Source organism: Rhincodon typus, chromosome 38 (assembly GCF_021869965.1).
Source record: "Rhincodon typus isolate 14 chromosome 38, sRhiTyp1.1, whole genome shotgun sequence".
Classification (NCBI taxonomy): Eukaryota; Metazoa; Chordata; class Chondrichthyes; order Orectolobiformes; family Rhincodontidae; genus Rhincodon; species Rhincodon typus.
The window spans coordinates 16086513-16107518 of record NC_063369.1 but is presented as its reverse complement, the minus strand read 5'-3'; the positions used below and the strand labels follow the sequence as shown (position 1 = coordinate 16107518).

At 44.1% G+C, this 21006-nt stretch overlaps 1 protein-coding gene across 1 annotated transcript in view; it reads right to left on the bottom strand.

The window, feature by feature from the left end:
* Positions 1–21006, bottom strand: part of LOC109919125 (adhesion G protein-coupled receptor L1-like) — a 337549-nt gene that overhangs the window by 159094 nt on the left and 157449 nt on the right. Inside the window, exon 3 of the mRNA XM_048617997.1 lies at positions 14476–14585. Coding sequence (XP_048473954.1) covers positions 14476–14585 — 110 coding nt within the window. The remainder of the gene's footprint in view (positions 1–14475; positions 14586–21006) is intronic.

The following is a 21006-nucleotide window of genomic DNA, read 5'->3' as shown; positions in this document are numbered from 1 at the left end:
GGATACAGGGAAAAGAGAAAGTAATAGAACCGGTGCTGGCACGATGGGCTGAGCGGCCTCCTTCTGCACTGTAACCATTCTGTGATTAATTACTCACAGAGGCATGAGGAAAATACCTAGAACGAAAATACAAACACTGGCAACTGGGAAAATGGTCAAATGGAAAATACCCGCACTGGCACTTGGAAAATACCCAGACTGAAAATATCCACACAGGCACTGGGGAAAATATCCACACTGGCACCGGGCAAAATAACCATACTGGCACAGGGACCCACACTGAGAGTAGGGATCACACTCACACTGAGAATACCTGTACTGATAGTGAGGAAAATACCCACTCTGGCGCTGGGAAAATCCCCCCATTGTAAATACTCAGATTAATACTGGGAAAATACCCACACTGAAAATATCTACATTGGCACTGGGAAAATCCCCACACTGTAAATACCCACACTAGCACTGAGAAAATACCCACGTTGTCACAGGGAAAATAACAGTGGAAATAGAGTAAATGTTTACAGTGGCACTGGGGTACTACCCACACTGACACTGAAGCAAAAGTGAGCAATGGGAACTCTACCCTGGGAGTGGAAAAATACAGACATTGACACCAGGGATATGACTCACAGGGGTACTAGGGCAATACAGTGCCACTGGAGACATTCACCTAAGAAAGTGCTGCACTGTAGGAGGTGCTGTTTTTGTAAATGAGACATTAACCTGTGACCTCCGCCCCCTCAGGATGGATGTAAGATATTTTACTGAATCATTTCAAAGAATGTCAGACAGTGGTCCAGGGTGTCTTGGTCAACAACTATCACTGAAGCAAAATCACAACAAACAAAAACAGATTATCTGGTTGTTATCTCACCGCTGACACCTTTTCTATAATACCACAATGAACACACTTCAAAAACTGACTTCATAATGTTTTAAAGATAGTAGGAACTGCAGATGCTGGAGAATCTGAGATAACAAGGTGCACAGCTGGATGAACACAGCAGGCCAAGCAGCATCAAAGGAGCAGGAAAGTTGACTTTTCGGGTCTGGACCCCTCTTCAGAAATGAGTCTAGGTCCGAAACGTCAGCTTTCCTACTCCTCTGATGCTGCTTGATAATGTTTTGGGATGTTTTCGTGCGGTGAAAAGTTCTATTTCTCATGGTCTGACTACTATTTCTTACTTTGCTATTGCAGGAAGGAAACATCAACTATGACCTTGTTGCGAAGGAGTGAACATACAAATTAGGAGCAGGGTGGGCCATTTAGTCCCTCTAACCTGCTCTGCCATTTGATAAGATTTCACTGATCTGATTGTGACCTCCCTCTTTCCTATCTAACCTTTGCATGTCCTTTGACTCCCTTGTCACTCAATCTCAAAAAATAAATACTCAATGGCCCTGCTCCACTGCCAGGCAACTTTTCCTCTAAACTGCACGCACACGTTGCTCTGATGTTCCCTGCACGGCAATCGGTGTTGCCGATTGTGGTATTGATTTCTGGTTCCAGAAACCACTGCCGGGCATGGGTTACATTGGCCTGTGCAGCCGGTAAGAAAATTAGAGGGAATGTTATTGCTGGATGATATGAATTTTGTTGCTGCCAGACTATTTTACCTGATATGGCAATGCTTCTGCTATCTCTTGTAACATAAGAATCTAGGGCATGTGTAATATGAAGATTCAACAGCCATTTATCACAGCTCGCCAATTTATGAAGACATTACATTCACAGACACATCAGTATCTCGGCTATTACTAAGTTATTCTGTTACAAACAGTAACACACTCCCATCAGCATGTCATGCCTCAACTGGCCTGAGTTAAGGTGGGAATCTGAGACCTTTATACCCTCAGGTCACATGCTGTGAAACAGTGAGGATATCATGAGCATGTCCCGTGAAGGTGTATTGCACGCCAACTGTGAGACATAACACAAACACTCAGGAAGAGAATGCCACAAGCTATTAAATGGAAGAACAGGCTTGATTAGTCAAATGACCTTCTCCTGTTCTTGTCTTTTATAAAAATGCAAGTGTTGGGAGGTGGGAACCCCAAAAACTGGGAGGACGGGACCTCCTTGTGGAAAAACCAGTGAGCTGGCACGAAGGTGCACTGACAGAGAGCTGGGAATGAAATACGAGTTCCAACAGTCCTGGTGTAAAAAGCCCGTTGTCCTGGATTGATTAACACAGGGTAGCCATTCTGCTGCTGGCATCAGATGACTCACAGCTCTCTATCCACCTATTCTCCAACTCCCAACTACCTCTCTTGACCTCTCGCCTTCCTCTAAATTGTCAGACCACTTGCCTAACATCCAGACCTGGGTGAGCAGATATTTCCTCCAACTGTATGTTAGGAATTGCACTGTTTTAATAACTTGCTCCAAACACCATCCCCTGCTGCCATCTGTTTGCTCAGCCAGAACTACTCTCAACCTGGATAACCCATCTGACCTCCTGTGGTGAGTGAAGATGAGTGTCTCACCACGTACCAGCACCATCATTTAAACTGTCCATTTCCACCTTCATCACATACACCCAATTTGTAAGATTGAGTCCATCCTGTCTCAGATCATCTGTGGCCAAAACTCTCAGCCATGCCTTCATTATATCTAGATTTGCCTAATTTAACACTCCTCCCTGGTCTCTAAATTTGACCCTTTGAAAGCACAGGGTCATTCAAAAACTCACACCTTTTGGAATACTGCATTAAATTCTGGTCTTCTTGCTATAGGAAGGATGTTGTTAAGGAGGGATGTTGAAAGGATTCAGAAATGAATTACAAGGATGTTGCCAGGTTTGGAGGGTTTGAGCTGCAGGGAGAGGTTGAATAGGCTGGGGCTATTTTCCCTGGAGTGTTGGAAGCTGAGGGGTGACCTTATGTTTATAAATTCATGAGGGACAAAGATAGGGTGAATAGTCAAGGCCTTTTCCCAGGGTGGGGGAGTCCAAAACTAGAGCGCATAGGTTTAAGATGAGAGGGGAAAGATTTGAAAGGGACCTAAAGGCAACTTTTTCATGCAGAGAGTGGTCCATGTATGGAATGACCTGCCAGAGGAAGTGGTGGAGGCTGGTACAATTACAACATTTAAAAGGCATCTGGATGGACATATGAATAGGAAGAATTTAAGAGGGATTTGGGCCAAACGCTGGCAAATGGGGCTAGATTAATTTAGGATATCTGATCGGTGTTGACGAGTTGAACTGAAGGGTCTGTTTCCTTGCTGTACATCTCTATGACTCTCAGTTCTACTCACCTTCCAGCCCTGTGTTTGCTACCCTTCATTGGCTCCAAGTTAATCAATGCTTCAATTTGGGATAATGATCGGATAGCAACAGGTAGTGGGGCGATTTGCAAGGTCCCATTCTCTGCAAACAAAAGGAACATATTCAAGCCTTCGGTCTTTTGTCTAAAATTACCCAGGAGCTTGGAGAGATGTTGTTTTCCCTTAGACAACACCTTGGCCAATAAGAGTCAATTTCCCAACCAATCAACACCCTTCCGTGCTGTAGTATAAATTGTTGTGGCCTTTTGAAATTTGCTACTCTTGCATGGGTGCTGATGAAAGCAAGATGACCAGATTGAGAACCATGTCTCTCTCTTCAGCAAGATACAAACTGTGTAACACTGAGTGAAAGAGACATAGCAGAACATAGAAAGCAAAATGATGGAGGAGCTGGTGTTTGCAGAGTGTGGAAAGCAGGAGGCTGGCTGGGACAACATTGTGTGATGAAATCCTCTTTTTTAATCTATTTTAACTTCCACTGAGCAGGTCAGAGATCTAAGACTGATAACATCTATCGAATTAATCAATCCAAGAATTGGCTTGTGGCTACATTCAATTCTGCACAGCAACAGGGGAGGGACTCATGGCAATATTTTCAATAGGTCACTCAGACAATTTGGAGCCTCTGAAGAGGAGTTCAATGCAGACAGACAGTTAGTTGAATGGGCAGATTCAGTCTCTAGGCTAGGGAGAACTACTGTTAACTTTGCTGCAGGTTTAATGTAGTGAGAACTCAGGAAAATCCTACAGTGGTTGAACAGTGCTGGTTAGTGTAAGCTCAGAGAAGTCTTGGGAGCTCAGAAGGAACAATGTGTCGTTAACAGTTCAGTACAGACAGGAGCAGGTGTCAATAATCCAACAGGCACTGTTTGCTTGATGCAACTGAGCAAGATTAGCGCTCAGAAAAATCCAAAAGTAGAAGTGGGTTGGCAAAGCCTACTGTTTGTGGAAGCAGGAGTTGTGCCTGTCAGGGAGTACCATTTCTGGAGTCCTGGAGAGGACAGACCCAGGAAAAGAAGATGATTGACCAGAACGGGAGCATTTGTTGAGGCAATCCATGACAGAATGGGTCTCGGGAATGGGTCTAGTGAGAATATTCACTCCAGTAACAGAATGGGTATATGCCACAGCAGCAGAGTGGGCATTCAGTATCTGGTTTCAGCATACCAATGGTCTGCCTTAACATGTGGCAACATGATGCTCATTGTATGCATGTTGCGTATGTGAGCTGGTTACTCACAGAATTCGTGGACCATGTGATTGGAGGATACTTCTGGTCTGGCACAGTGGTACAAATGCAGATGGCACAGTGGACTGATGCAGGACAAAGGTATCATTGATGGTTGCCAGGGTACAGGACACTGACCCGCAGGGCTCAGTACCTATGGTTGTAGACCAATTGCAAGTTGAGGGAATGGAATTTCTTATGAGTTGACATGTAGGCCCCACATAGCAACATGAATAAAGACAATGCAGTCATCCTGTACCACATTCTAAGTGAAGTCAAACGCTCACTGTGTCTGCTTCACTCCTGCAAAGGCGTTCACCTGTTGATCTCTCTCTCTACACCTTCTCTGTGGCTTTAACACTATATTCTGTACTCTGTCTGCTAGCCTGATGCACTTTGTATGATATGATTTGCCTTTATAGCACACTAAACAACACTCTGCACTGTCAATATAGGACCTGATAAAGTGTCCCGACCCGAAATGTCATCTTTCCTGCTCCCCTGATGTTGCCTAACCTGCTGTGTTCCTCCAGCTCCACACTATATTGACTCTGACTCCAGCATCTGCAGTTCTTGCTATCTCCGAGTGGCTGAAAACATGCTTCGATATATCTCGGTACATGTGACAACATCAAATCAAATCAAAACCTCTGCAGCCACTGAGAAGTCAATACGTATCCTGCTTTGAAGTTGCAGCATGTTGTTTGACTTCAGTGAGGGGCAGCCTTCCTTCAGTGGGGACATCCACACCCTGTTCCTCACTCTGCTGCTGGAACTGCTCCCTGAACACCCTTGGCTGCAATGGACAGAAACATAGAAAATAGGAGCAGGAATAGGCCATTAGACCATTTGAGCCTGTGCTGTCATTCAATATGATCATCCAACTGAGTCCCCTGTTTCTGCTTTCTCCCCATACCCTTTGAACCTTTTAGCCCTAAGAAGCATTTCTAAATCTTTCTTCAAAATCTTCAATGTTTTGCCTCAACAGTTTTCTGTGGCAGAGAATAACGCAGGTGTATATTTGTGTATCCTTAAAGCTGAGATAGACAGATTCTTCACCAGTCTGGTTATCATGGGTTCTGGGGAAAGGGCAGGAAGGTAGACATGAGGAATGTCACATTGGCCATGATCCTGATGAATGATGGAGTAGTCTCGAAGGGCTGAATGGCCTCTGCCCGTCCCTATTTATGATGATTTTATGTTCTCATCACTCTCTGGGTGAACAGATTTCTCCTCATCTCAGTCTTGAAGGTCTACCCCCTTGGTTCTGAACTCCCTGGTCATCAGGAACATCCCTCCTGCATCTACCTGTCTAACCCTGTTAGCATTTCATAAGTATTCTCCTAAGAAGATTCTAAGGGACATGAGTTAATGTCTCACGAGAGGTAGTAAGTTTTCTTTGAAGTATTTTGAAATTAGTTTTTTGGATTTTTTTTGTTTATAGTGTCCTTAAGTTAACTAATATGATCAATTCTTTTCTGGGATCATAGGATGTCGGAAATCTCATTTACTGTCATTTCCAGATTATATACCTTCATTGTTTACTAATTTGTTACAGGAAGAGAAACAGGTTAAAATAGGTTATTGATACTCTCCATCTCCTGTATCTTCCAGCACCTTGTGCTGTTCTGCATACCCTCTGCTCACTGTATTCCAAGGGCAATGCCTACTAGCGTTCCCACAACCTGGGAGCAACTGGTTTGTGCAGCAGCCTTTCACTTAAACTCTAGCTTACCATTTTCCGTAGGTATTTCAAACGTATCAAAGGCAAGAAAGCACTATATGTACAATTGTAGCAACAACCAGGTTGAAACAGTCAAAAGTTAACTTATAAGTAGTTGACAATCCCTTTAATTACAGAGCCTGCATGGGTGTGGATCTTCCAGCTATTTAATGCACATTCAGTTGTGCATGATTAATGTGCATTGCTCAGAGTGTTGAACTCCAAAACACAGCACTGGTGTTAAATTGATAATAATAAACCCTAGGATTCCCAATGCCCTGACTTCGCAGACAGTTCCACTGCCTTGAATGGTCTATGCATACTTTAATTCCTTCTAGCCCTCTCTACTCCTACATGCCCATACCATTGATTTTACATGGCTTTTCCTCATTCTTGCTTGCCTGTGTGTGAACACACAAGCCTCTTTCACTCTAACCATCTCTTCCCTGTGCTTATATTCCTCTACTCCCACCAGTCATCATCATTTATCTATTCAACACTCCAAATAGCACCCTCTGCATTCACAATGAGTCCTGCTGCTTGACTGGAAACTAGATGCTTGAATGTGCATCTCGGCCCTTGGAACATATATCACCATTCCTGATGTATTTCTGGTTATAGAGTCATACAGTATGGAAACAGACCCTTTAATCCAATCAGTCCATACCAACCATGTTCCCAAACTAAACTAGTCCCACCTGCTTGCGCTTGGCCCATTTCTCTCCAAAGGTTTTGTATACATGAATTTATCTTTCAAACATTATAATCGTACATGCACCCACCACTTTCTCTGGCATTTCATTCCACACATCATAGAAGAATGGTGTTGTCTCAGAGTGAATAATAGATCATAGAATCCCTACAGTGTGGAAACAGGTCCTTCGGCCTAACAAGTCCACACCGACTCTCGGAGCATCCCATCCAGACCCACCACCCTATAACCCACCTAATCTACACATCCCTGAACACTATGGGTAATTTAGCATGGCCAGTCCACCTAACCTGCACATCTTTGGACTGTGGGAGGAAACCAGAGCACCCGGAGGAAACCCACGCAGACACGAGGAGAATGTGCAAACTCCACACAGACAGTCACCCGCAGGTGGAATCGAACCTGGGTCCCTGGCACAGTGTGGCTGCAGTGTTAACCACTGAGTCACCGTGAGCCACATGAACCACTCTCTATCTAAAAAGGTTGTCCCTCATGTCCTTTTTAAGTCTTTCTCCTCTCACCTTAAAAATATGCCCCCCAGATTTGAATTCTCCACCCTTAGAAAAAAGACCTTTATCATTCACCTTATCTATGCCCCTCCTGATTTTATAAATCTCAATAGCGTCACCCCTCAAACTCCTACGTTCCAGTCAAAAACTTCCCAGTCTTTCCAGTCTATTTTTATATCTTAAACCCTCCATTCCCGGCAACATCCTGGTAAATATTTTCTGAACCCTTTCCAGTTTAATAATACCTTTCCTATAGCAAGGTGACCAGAACTATACACCGTACTCCAGAACAGGCCTCACCAACGTCCTGTACAATCTCAACATCACGTTCCAACTCCTATACTCAAAGGTTTGAGCAATCAAGACAAATGTGACAAATGCTTTCTTAACCACCCTGTCTACCTGTGACGCAAATTTCAAAGAATTATGTCTGAACTCCTAGGCTCTGTGTTCTACAACACTAATCAGGGCCTTACAATTAATTGTAGAGGTCCTGCCCTTGTTTGCATTACCAAAATGCAATATTTCATATTTATTCAAATTAAACTCCATCTGCCACTCCTCAGCCCATTGACCCAATTGATCTAGTTGTCTTTGTCATTTTAGTTAACCTGCTGCTGGATTTCCTAATATCCCCATTCCAGCCAGTTTGTTTTGATCTGTATCCATTTCCTGCAAGCTTCAGGCTTGTCCCACATAACCAGACTCTTGAAATTAACCTATTTATGTTTTGTATTTGGGCAGGGAGATTTCATGTAGCTGGTTAACTCAGTGGCTTTTGGGATATCCAATTTAAGAAATAAGGGTTAATATGTCATGCAAAGTAGTGAATTTATTCTTATAGATTTTCAAATTATTTGTTTAATTAATGGTTTTTACTGATACAGTGTCCTTAAGCTAAATATTATCAATACTTCTTTGAGATTGTTGGATTCTGGAAATTTCATTTACTGACATTTTCTGATTATATATCTTCATTGTTTACTAAATTGTCACAGTAAGAGGAATAGTTGATAATTAATTATAGATGAGACATAAAAAACTTGCAATTGGTTAAGGATTGCACAAATATAAGAACTGATAACTTGAATTTTATGTTAGTCTGTGTCAAGCCAGCTTGTTCTTTTTAATGCAACAGTTGAAACTGAGATGGCAACTGAGCTTGTGCAGGAAGTACTCTCCTAGTGTTGGGGGACAAATAAACCCAGCCTTCTCCATTCCCTCTGCCCCAACCTTGGCAGCCGTTACTGCAGCTTCCTCGAATTTAGAATTCTCTTCCATCAACTTCTCTGCCTCTCCAACTCCCTTTCTTCTTTGTTGTTTGTGGTTCAATTGAACCAGGAGTGAAAGGGTTGCAGGTTTGATGAGGTGGAATATCGCCACTGTCAGCTTCCATTCAGGACAGCAAACATTTCACAGAATCACAGAATTGTTACAGCACAAGAAGAGGCCATTTAGTCCATCATGCCTGCTCTAGCTCAGTAAATGAGCATCATTACCTAGTGCCAATCTCCTGCTTTACAGGCATATCCTTATGTCTATTGAAATAATCATCCAATGCCCCTTGAGAATGCCTCAATTGATCCTGCCTCCACCAGATTTCCAAGCAGTGCATTCCAAACCCTAACTACCCGCTGTGTGAAAAAGATTTTCCTCATGTCACCCTTCCTCCGTTTGCACATCATTTCTTATTCTTTTTATGAGTGGGAACAGTTTCTCCCTATCCATGCTGTATCAGGCCGCTCATGATTGTGAAAATCTCTCTCAAATCTCCTCTCAGCCTGCTTCTCTCCAAAGAGAACAATCCCAATTTCTTCAATCCAGCTATGAACTTGAATTTAATATGGCATTTTTCACTAATGGTAAAGTACTACTGAAGTTTAGTCATTGCTATAATGTAGGAACGGGAGCGAACAATTTGTGCACAGCAAGATCCCACAAGTTGCAATAGGACAGCAGCCAGATAATCTGTTAGCTATTAACCAGGTCAGCAGGGAGAAAAGATGTCATGGGAACTTCATATTCTTGTTCTGACACTTCCCACACCTCCAACAGTGCAGCACTCCCTCAGCAATGTGCAGGACCATTTGGCCTGAATGAACATCTTAAGTCACTGGACTCTTTACCTCAGAGGCATGAGTGCTACCAACCAGATAACACCTTGGTACTTCTGAGGCAGAGATAGGCAGCCAGCACCTAGCTTGCAATGCCCCAAGCTTATTCACCCCAGGATGGGCAGTGGGCAGGGATGCTAATTCTCTCCCCTTTGGTAGCAGTCCCATTGTGGAAGCTGTAGAAATGATATCAGAGGCAGCACTGTTGCTGGGGACTAAAGGAGGCACCAAAACAGCTGAAAACTAAGAGGTGTCTGGGTCACTTTGTAAAAGTTTACCAACCACATTGTGAAAGTTTCGGGAATCTGCCCCACCTGCCCTGAGGTGCAGACGGGTTAAATCTTCAATTTGCACACTTCTGTAAAATGGGTGAAAGCAGATTGACGAACCATTCACATCTCACCCTTTTGGAAGCACATGCAAACTCCACACAAACAGTCACCTGAGGGGTGGAATTGAACCAAGCTCCCTGGCACTGTGAAGCAACTGTGCTAACCACTGAGCCAACGTGCTGACCCAAAACACGAAGGAGCAAGTCTTCAGCCCTGTCCTGTTATTTGATTAAAATACGGTCAATCTTTTATAGGATGTGGGCGTCAGCGATGTGACCAATGTTTGCCACTCATCGAGATCTGCCCTCGAACTGAGTGGCTCGCTGAGTCATTTCAGAGGGCAATTAAGAGTCAATCCCATTGCTATGGGTCTGGAGTCACATAAGAGAGTCATAGAGATATACAGCATGGAAACAGATCCTTCAATGCAACTCATCCATGCTGACCAGTTATCCTAAATAAATCTAGTCACATTTGCCATGTAGGCCAGATCGGGTAAGGATGGCAGATTTCCTTCCCTGAAGGACATTAGTGAACCAGATTAGATGTTGCGACACTGTGGGAAAATGGTATTGACGTAGAAGATCAACCTGGTACAGTTGAGTGATAAAGCAGGGGCCTACACTTATTTCCTATGCACGTTGCTGTGGGTCTGGAGTCACATGTAGGCCAGACTGAGTAAAGAAAGGAGATTTCCTTCCCTAAATGACTTAAGTAAACCAGATCATTCAATGATAGCTGTTTTGGCTGCCATTACTGAAATTAACTTCAAATTCCAGGATTTTAATTGAATTTGGATAACAACCACTTGCTGTGGTGGGTTTTGAACCTTTGTTCCCAGAGCATTCATAGGATCTCTGGATTACTAATCTGGTGAAATTACTGTGTGACATTCCTGCATTAAGTGTTTTTGCACCATATCCCTTCTTTCAATTCCTAATAAAAATCTATTGGTCTCCATTTTCAATATTTTAAATGCTCCCAGCCACTTTCCTTCAGCAGTTTGGACGTGAGGGTTTTAGATCTTCCCCTATACTTCACAGGAAAAAGTGCTGAACAGACCAGATCTAATGGTACCCTCCTGGGATTGTTCTGGATTCCTCCAGGGGAAATGATTCCTACAGATCTTATCGGATCATCCTCATTGTTGGGTCCTTATAAATTTTAAACACCCCGATCAGAATCTGAGAAAGTCAAAATGTATCCTCCAACAAAATTCTGGCTGAGACTCTCCGGAATGTCCCCAGCTGGAATTTGGGTGGAGAAGCGTGGGGGTTGGAGGAGGTGGTATGAGGGGGGAGATAGTGGAGTTGGGCAGTGGCAAGATGGGGTAGTCAATATTCCACTTTGAGTTCAGGGATGTGGTAGGCCTGAAACTCTTTGGGGAACATTTGGCACAAGTTGCTTGCAGGTTTTAGGTCATGATGAAGGGCTCTGAGTCCCTCACTCATGCATGTTTGATCTGACCATGGCTGATCTATATTTCAACTTCATTCATCCACCTCTGATTCACTTAACCCAAAATAAGTCAATTAAACTCAGCTGTGAAATTTTCGATTGCCTCCCAGGCTCAGTTGTTATTGTGGGAGTCAAGGGGGTAGCAGTAAGTTCTACATTTTCACTACTCCTTGCGTGAAGACGTACTTCCTGATAACCCCTGGACTGGGCTTCATTTTGAGGTTATTCCCCTCCCTGTTCTGGTCTTTACCCTCCACCACCAAGTAGAGGCAATAGTTTCTCTACATGTGCTTCCTCAATGCTGTTAACCAGCTCGTGCACCTTGTCTTCTGTACTGAAGGGCGATACAAGCCGAACATGTGCAATCTCTAGAGATGCAATAGCCTAGTGGCATTGTGCAGAGACCCAGGGAACGTTCTGGGGATCCAGGTGCAAATTCTGCTACAGCAGATAATGGCATTTGAATTCAATAACAATCTGGAATTATGACATTCAGGGTGACCTGTTGACTTTCAGGGGGAATAAACATCTGGTTCACTAACGTCATTCAGGGGAGGAATCTCATCCTTACCTGGTCTGGCCTCCATGTTACTCCAGACCCGCAGCAATGTGGTTGTTTCTTAACTACCCACTGGGCAAACAGCGATGGCCAATAAATGGTGGTTTAACCAGTGATGCCATCATCCCTAAATTGCCCAGGAGCTCTCATCATGAGTGTGAATGAATTCAGAAGGAAAATCTGCCCTTCTAATTTAACCCTTTTATTCCTGGAATCAATCTGATAGAACTGTGCTGCACCCCTGCCAGGTCAGTATAGTGGATATCAGGAGAACTTAGTTCAATATTTATGGTGAGTAACCTCAGCACAGGTAAATATTAATCTAAATCTACATTAAAAACAGGCAGAGTAAACATTATTACATGCTCTCACTCTTTGGAGGTCAATATCCATGATATAATTCCTGAGGTATGGTGTTCAAAATGAAACTTTGATCTAGGGTTGTGCTGGAGTTTTATATGTCAGTAGCATTCCCTCTGTGTTCAAGCCTTTTTGAGATCTCTGACCATTAAATTTGATGGGGGTATCTGCAATAGTCTATGTCCCCATGTACCCCAAGAGTTTCTACTCCCCCTCAACAGACACCTTCCTGTCTCAAACCTTCTCTGTCTGTAGTAAGGGCAAGATTGGAAGCAGGCCATTGTGTCTGCACCGACCTGCCAAAGAGCAACTCACCCACAATCAGTCCTTTACCCTCGCTATCCCTGTAACCCTGCATTTCTCATGGTTACTACGCATTCCTGGGCACTATGGGCAATTTAGCATAGCCAATCCGCTTAACCTGCACATCTTTGAGCTGTGGGAGGAAACCAGAGCACCCAGAGGAAAACCGTGCACGGGGATAATATGCAAACTTCATACAGACAGTCACCCAAGGCTGGAAACGAACTTGGGTCCCTGGCACTGTGAGGCAGCAGTGCTAGCCACTGAGCCACCATGCTGCCCAGGAGGGTGTGGTAGAAGAAGGGATGACCATTTACCAGAACCTGGTGTTTGATTTGAGGAGGGATTTGGTCTGCAGCCTGTTATGGTCTTGTGGAGCAGTGGTAGTGTCCAGAGCTCTGGAGACAGGTCTTACCTGCTCCAGAGGTGTGTAAGAACATCTCTGAACAAGTTGTTTCAAAAACATATCTGTGGCCTGCTCTCCAGGAGTGGAGCAGCCCTGAACTATCCCAGTAAGGACCCTACCGGTGAATTGGAGATGGTGAAGGGTCTCAAGACAGAACTGACCTGCAGGGTCAGGGGTCAGACAGCAGAACACACCAGGAAAAGAGATGCAGAGAGCGAGGAGCACTGGAAACTGTCAGAGACTTGGGGCAAGTTATTTTCCCTGAAGACCATCCAACAGATTCAAACATCACATGGGACTGGGTGTGGAAAATAGATGTGCACCCCCTCATCTATCAGAATCTATGACCTGAACTGGGATTGGGAGAGGGTGCATGGAGTGAGGGCTGTACCAGACTCTGCGACACATGCTGTCAGATGTCAGAAGATGCAGATCCTTTGATCTCACAGACTCCCTACAGTGAGGATTGAGGCCATTTGGCCCATTGTGTCTGCACCGACCCTCTGAACAGCATTCCACCCAGCTGCACCTCCCTACCCCTGACCCATCCAATCCCTGTAACCTGCATTTCCCAAGGCTAATCCATCTAGCCTGCACATCCTTGGTCACTACAGGGCAATTTCCCATGGCCAATCCACCTAACCTGCATATCTTTGGACTGTGGGAGGAAACGCAAACACCCGGTGGAAACCCACGCAGACACGGGGAGAAACTCCACACAGACAGTCACCGGAGGGTGGAATCAAACCTGACGCTGTGAAGCAGCAGTCTATATAGTGTGATCTAACAGATGATATCATTTGTTGTAACTATAGAAAAAGTGAGAAAAGGGCTCTTGTGAGCAGTGCCTGTGTCCCCACTTCTGGGCCAGGACACCTGGGTTTAAGTCCCTCCTGCTCCAGAAGTGCATGGTAACATCTCTCTGAACAGGTTGTTTAGAGAATATCTAGAGCTACAAGAACCCCTTTCCCCTGCACTGCCCACGCCACCCCTCCCCCAACTTTGCAAAAATGAACAAACTTAGATGTGTGGAAAAGCAGCTCATAAAGATGTTGGCGTCCTCTTCTCACTGCGCTGCGGGGAGAAAAACAAAAGAGGGAGAAGAAAGGAGGAACGAGGAAGACGCCTTGAAAAGAAGCTGTGAGCAGGGTTAGAAGGAAAGGGTTAGCAGCGAATGACCAGCCGCGCCAGTCATTTGACTCACGGCTTGGCGACAGGGCTGTGATTGGCTGGATTCAACACTGAGCGATCGTCTGAAAGGGAAGTCAGAGACGGACAGACAATGCCTGCTGAAACCAATCGAAGGACAGGCCCAAGATGTGATGTCTGTGCCCCTCAGCACAATACACAGTCGTTACGATCAGGAGAGTGTGCCCCGGATTCAGGGGCAATCTCCATGGCAAGAACAACAATGAACAAACAAGCTCTTCACAAAGGGCAGTGGTCCATGAGGGTGAAATTAGAATGGGAGCTGCTACTTACTGTAGGGGACGCACTCATACTGGATCTCCAGATACTTGTAGGTCCCTGGGCAGGGGTCAGGGAAGACATCAGAACCTGCCACCACCACACACTGTGTACGGTTGTTACACCTGCCGAAGAAACAAAACCAATTACACACTTGGAAACTGCTGTGGAAAGTGTGAAAAATAATCATTTCTTAATTCCAAGGGCAAATACAGTATGGGGTTAGAGACAAAGTAAAGCCTCCTCTATTCTTTCAAACTAAATGTAAATGGAAAGTAAAGCTACCTCTACACTGTCCCTATCATACATGGCCAGGACAGGGACAACACGGGGTTAGATACAGAGTAAAGATTCATGCACACTGTTCCCATCACATACTCCCAGATATGTAAGCACGGTACCAGATACAGAATAAAGTTGCCTCTACTCTTTTAAATGGAAGGTAAAGCTTTCTCTACAGTGTCCACATCAAACACTCCCAGGATAGAGACGGCATGGTTTTAGATTGAGAGTAAAGCTCCCTGTGCTTTTTAAAATGAAAGTAGACAGAAAGGAAAGCCTTCTTGACATTGTCCCCATTAATCACCCCCAGAACAGGGTCAACACAGGCTCAGATCCACAGTAAAGCTTCCCCTACTCTTTTAAACTGAAAGTGAAGATTGTTCTACATTGTTTCCACCACACTATCCCAGGACAGGTGCAGCATGGGTTAGTTACAGTTTGATCGACCTCTTCTCACCTTGGTTGGCTTGATGACCCTCTAACAGAAGCTTCAAGTCTGACTATGAATCGGTGATAACACTGAAGTAGGACTGTGCTTTTGGAGGCTTTGATTCTTATTCAAGACTCTAACTGGAGTTCTGGCCCACTGTTGAGAACAGAGACAATTCCCAGGTTGATTATCAATGATTTAACCTCCATTGTAAGTTTGGCAGAATGATATCAGCTGTCTGCATCGTCTCCTTGGGGATTGCACCAGAATTATTGGGGCAAGGGTGGAGTGAGGTGGCAGGAAAGGATGAGAACTCACACAGACGTTCTACGTTCCTCCCATGGAACCATCTGAGGAGCAGAGGGGTCGCTCAGTATTCTGCCCAGTTCACACAGGGAATTGTTGCTATATCCACTTTTATAAACGTGTCGTAGCCCAGAGCTCTGCATAGTGATGCTACAGCCTCCAACGGTCTTCCCATCCCATGCTAGCCATTTTTCCTGCTCTTACCACCTGTCATTGATGTGCTCTCTTGAAAATTTGTAAGCTGACACTCGACCTGTTTTACGAACGCACCTTCCTTGGCCAACAAGTCCTGGACTGGGACTTGAATCCAGTGCGTCTAGCTCAGAACCAGATACTCTCCCTGTTGTACAATATGATCATCCACTTTCCGTCCTTAGGTCTGACCTTCCTTTTGTTGGGTGCTTACAGTGCACAGATTTGCAGTCAAGGTTTTGGTTTCAGTTTGTATTCTCACAGCATTTACATCATAAAACTGTACAGCAATGTTGTGTCACGTGTCATTTATAAAAATCCAAGCATTCTGCATCTCACGTGACTGCTGAATTAGGCCAGCTCACAAGCACAGTGGTGAGCTCATGGCCTGTGCAGTAAGTTAGGGCAAGTTCCATTGTGGAAGGTTTTGGACTTTTCACATCTACTGTTAGTGACCACTAATGCAATGGACAGAGCAGAGGTGGGTCAAAGGTGGGAACAGCAAAAGAAGAGAGAGCTATCAGCTCAATGAAGTTGATATTCTTGGTTTGTTACTGTGCACTATGTTTGAGAAGGAAGGTAGTCAGCAAGGAAACCTGGATCCGTACATTTCAGCTCATGTGAAAACTGACTTGTGTTCCAGCTCCTGCCTCCATGGACATTGTTCTACCATCATGCATTGTGCCTACCATGGGTTTGTACAGCACACGTCCTGAGTTCAGAACATAATAGAAGAACTAGGAGCAGTAAGCAAATAAAATTGTCATAGTTCCAAAAAACCATAGGGCTGCTTTCTCATTTTAGAGAGACGACTAATGGTGATTTAACCAGAGGGTCACCATGCTTCAGACAAGAGGAAAGGTTGAGAAGGACAGCCCTTTATGATAACCACAAGACTAGGCAATTCAGCCCCTTAAGCCTGCTTCACCAGTTGATATGACCATAAAGTCATACAGCATAGAAACTGTTCCTTCGGCCCACTATGTCTGTTCTAACCAACAATCACCAAACTACACTAATCCCACTTCCTGCACTTTGTCAATAGCCCACTATACCCTGGCATTTTAAATGCTCATCCAGATGCTCCTTAAATGCTCCACCACCCTCTCAAGTCGCATGTTCCATATTTCTACCACTCTCTGGGTGAAAAAAATTCTTTCTCACATCTCCTCTAAACTATTTGCTCCTCACCTTAAATTTATTCCATCTCGCTGTGTTAGCTCTAGATGGACTGTTCCAATTCTGAGTCTGCTGTATCTTTGTCCTTACCTTATTGAAGATGACTGCTGTAGAAGTTGAAGAGGTGCTGTAAACTCTTTACTTACATTCTAATATACAGAATACTTACTGTGGCTCTCTTGTACGATTCTACCCTTCCTGTCTTCTTCAAGTATCACCAGCATGTGACTATTGTGTCAGAGTTACATCAGCATGTCCATCATTTTCATTTAGATATTTATCCCCATTACCCTACAAACATGTTGAGGGCTACAGAGATAAGAGACAAGACTGGAAGAACTAATAAACTAGCCTGCTGGACTGTTGAATTGGAGAATCTTTCTAAATGTGGCAATCATAAGCTTAAGCACAGGAACCAGGAGCAAACCATTTTCCCCTTTGAGCTCGAGCACTGAGGTGAGGAAGACTTTTCTCCTAAGAGGGTGGTGAACCATTGGAATTCTCTACCCCACAGAGCCGTGGAGGGTCAATGATTGAGGACATTCAAGATAGAGATCGACAGTCTCCTAAGTTTCTTGCTGCAGTTATACGGGGCCTTGGTGAGGCAACACCTTGAGTATTGCGTGCAGTTTTGGTCTCCTCGTCTGAGGAAGGATATTCTTGCTATTGAGAGAATCCAGCAAAGGTTCACCAGACTGATTCCCAGGATGGCAGGACTGACATATGAACAAAGACTGGATCGACTGGGCTTGTACTCACTGGAATTTAGAAAAATGAGGGGGTGTCTCATAGAAACATATAAAATCCTGATGGGACTGGGCAGGCCAGATTCGGAAAGAATGTCCCAAATGTTGAGGAAGTCCAGAACTAGGGGTCACAGTCTAAGAATAAGGGATAAGTCATTCAGGATTGAGATGAGGAAGAATTTCTTTACTCGGAGAGTTGTGAACCTGTGGAATTCTCTACTATAGAAAGTGGTTGGGGCCAGTTTGTTAGATGTATTCAAGAGGGAGCTGGATATGGCCCTTGTGGCTGAAGTGATAGTGGGATACCGAAATTGCACGACCAGCCATGATCATACTGAATGCTAGTGCAGGCTCAAAGGGCTGAATGGCCTACTCCTGCACCTATTTTCTATGTTAAATATTGAAGATCTCCAGGGGTGATAGTGCTGGCATGAATGTTGGCCATAATCTAGTTCAGAGTCAAGAGGCTGAATGGCCTTTCATAGAAAATAGAACATAGAACAGTACAGCACAGTACAGGCCCTTCGGCCCACGATGTTGTGCCGACCTATTATCCTACTAAGATCAATCTACCCTGCATACCCTACATTTCACTATCCTCCATGTACCTATCCAAGAGTCACTTACAAGTGTCAATAGTATCTGACTCCACTACCATTGCTGCCATTCCACTCCACACGCCCACCACTCTCTGCTCCTGTTTCCTAGACTGCTACAGGAAGGGGCTGCTTGACGGTGGTCATAGAGCAAGAGGATGATACAGAGACAAGAAGGCATTTAAACTCAAGGATGTGAATTTGACACTTTAAGATGCAGTTCAAATGTTCCCATTGCAATGCACCTGAAGCTACAGCGGATATGAACAGGTGAAACGAAGTCTTCCACTGGGCTGTGAAGGCCAGAGCTAATGGCAAAAACACTGCAAGGTGTCTCACAGACACCACCAGGCTCCTGGAATTCAAATTAAAAGTAGAGAATGAAAACAGCAAGAGAGGGAGAGAGATGTGTCAGAGCTTTTCCACTTATGCAAATATCTTGCAACCACCTTGGGCACTTGACGCACTAATGTAAAGTGACTGCACTTTCCCTCTAATTATTCGTCTACTATTATACCAACCCACTTTTGCAAACTCTCAGCTACTTGAATGTGTCTGTCATGGTATCATTGCAAAGCTTTTGAATAGCACATTCCACTGAAGAATTACCTTGGAGGTGAACAATAAGGATTAGTCCATTACTGTTGCCTCTGGCAACCCAGGAGTCTGGCATTACGGAGCTTCATAATGTAAGAGCGAACGGGCTCTGACAACCAGCTCCGAGTGACATGTGAAGCTTTAGTGAACTCTTGCCATCTACAGCTGTCAGCTGATTGGTGTGACAGCAATTCCCAGGAGACCGCATTTAAATTGGGATCATTAAATATCCAGAGATTCTGTGACATTAGGCGCACAGGTAGAGAGAAGTACATTGAAGGCTGAACATAAACTGGGGCTGAACAATACTTAAATGTAACTGCCTCTGTCGGGGACCGAACTGAATTGGCCCCATTGTCTTGTTCGTGACTGGCCTTGAGATGGGCTGTGGGGAGAATCAATGTGGACACTCCAGTCTTGTACAGAGGGAGTGCTACACTGTCAGAAGTGCAGAATTTCAGGCGAGAAGTTAAACAGAGGCACTCTCTGCCTTTTTGGGTGGGCATAGAAGATTGCATGGCACTATTTGGAAAGAGAACAGGAGGCCAACACTTATCTCTGAACTCCCATTGCTGAAGCAGATTGTCTGGTTAGAATCACATTACTATTTGTGGAACTTCCTGTATGCAAATTGGTTCTCATGTTTCCTACACCAGGACACTGATTACACATCAAAAGTATTTCATCAGCTTTAAAGCGCTTGAGATTGTACTAAGATCACAAAAAGCGCTATATAAATGAATTATATCACGTTGCTTTCAGTTGTGCTCAAAGTCTTTGATCATGTGCTCTCTCCTTTGTAACATTCTCATGAGCATTGTCCCCAGTGCATTGGAACTACACCACTTTCTCTGGTTGATTTGATAAAACAATTGCCACACCCTCTTAAAGTTGGCCCAATTAACACTGCACCAATTAAGATGGACTTAGGGTACAGCATGCCAAAGGTCATGGTGATCACATTCTTAGTCACTATCACTCAAGGTTCCTCTTCAATCATTCCCTCTGACAAACTCAGATTAGGAACCCATTCTTGTGATATGGTCAGGGCTATTATTTCTGCTTCCTTTACAGTACATACTTCCACACAGATTGAAGCATTGCTTCTCTGCAAGACCCTAATCAACCAATATTTCAAAATGAGACTCATAAACAGTTATTAGGGCAGGAGAGGAAAAGGTTGTTCGGAGAGACAGGATTTATGGACTATCTTAGAGGAGAGAGCCCAGAAAGGAATCTATTAACTGTCCCAGATATCTTGATTTGTAATTCACTTTATTTTCTCTCCAACTGTTCTGCCTAAATTTTGCATCCATCTCTTCCAAATCTGTTAACCATGTTTGACAGATGCCTGTTGTCAGACAGACATGCTTTCGAAGTTTTTCATTTGGCACTCATCAGTATGGACCCATGAATACCAAATTTGAGTATATCTAAGAAAAGGCACATTATGTTGAAATTATTGATCTTGCACTCATCAGTACAATTTCCAAGAATACCAAAATAAAGGGAAACATGAGCGGAGAATGCTGATTGATTGGCAAGTGGTCTCTGGCTGGTAGAGGTATTGCCATGGGGAATGCACCTGTTAATGGTGACTGACAGATAACTGCCAAGTTTGGTTCAAATTTTAAACCAGACAGGTTGATTGGTTGGTAAAGAATTATCTTGAGAAATGAACCAGCAAATGACTCTCGCTTGTTTTGTTGAGCTGTATCAGGTGCAGTCCGTGTCACTGCAAAAAGACCAAATTCCATTCGGAGCAACAATTTATTCTGCATGAGAAAAGGCACTGATTTGTTGGCAAGTTGGCTGTGGTTGAGGTATTGCCTCAGACAACAACTCATGAGGGAACTGCTGTCCTCCACATTTTTCTTTAGAAAAGACATAATGCCTAGATATATTCTCTTTGCTTGCAGAGGACCGGTCTCTGCATACGAGTAACTTCCAGAAAATGCAAAGGAGGCACATTGCTTGGATACCTATTGCCGCGTAGCTCCACACAGCTTCCTGGACCCAGAATTCAATCATCCCATTACAAATGGTCCTATCAGTTTTCCACATGCACCTTAACAGCTTTCCGCCTAGCTTCACAAGTGTCTTTCTTTGCATTGCTAACAATATCACAAATCTACTTCCTAAACACAGTTAAATTGTGTTCTGCTGCAGACCCTATCTTTTTTCATTAAATGGGCTGTATGTTATTGTGTGATGTCAG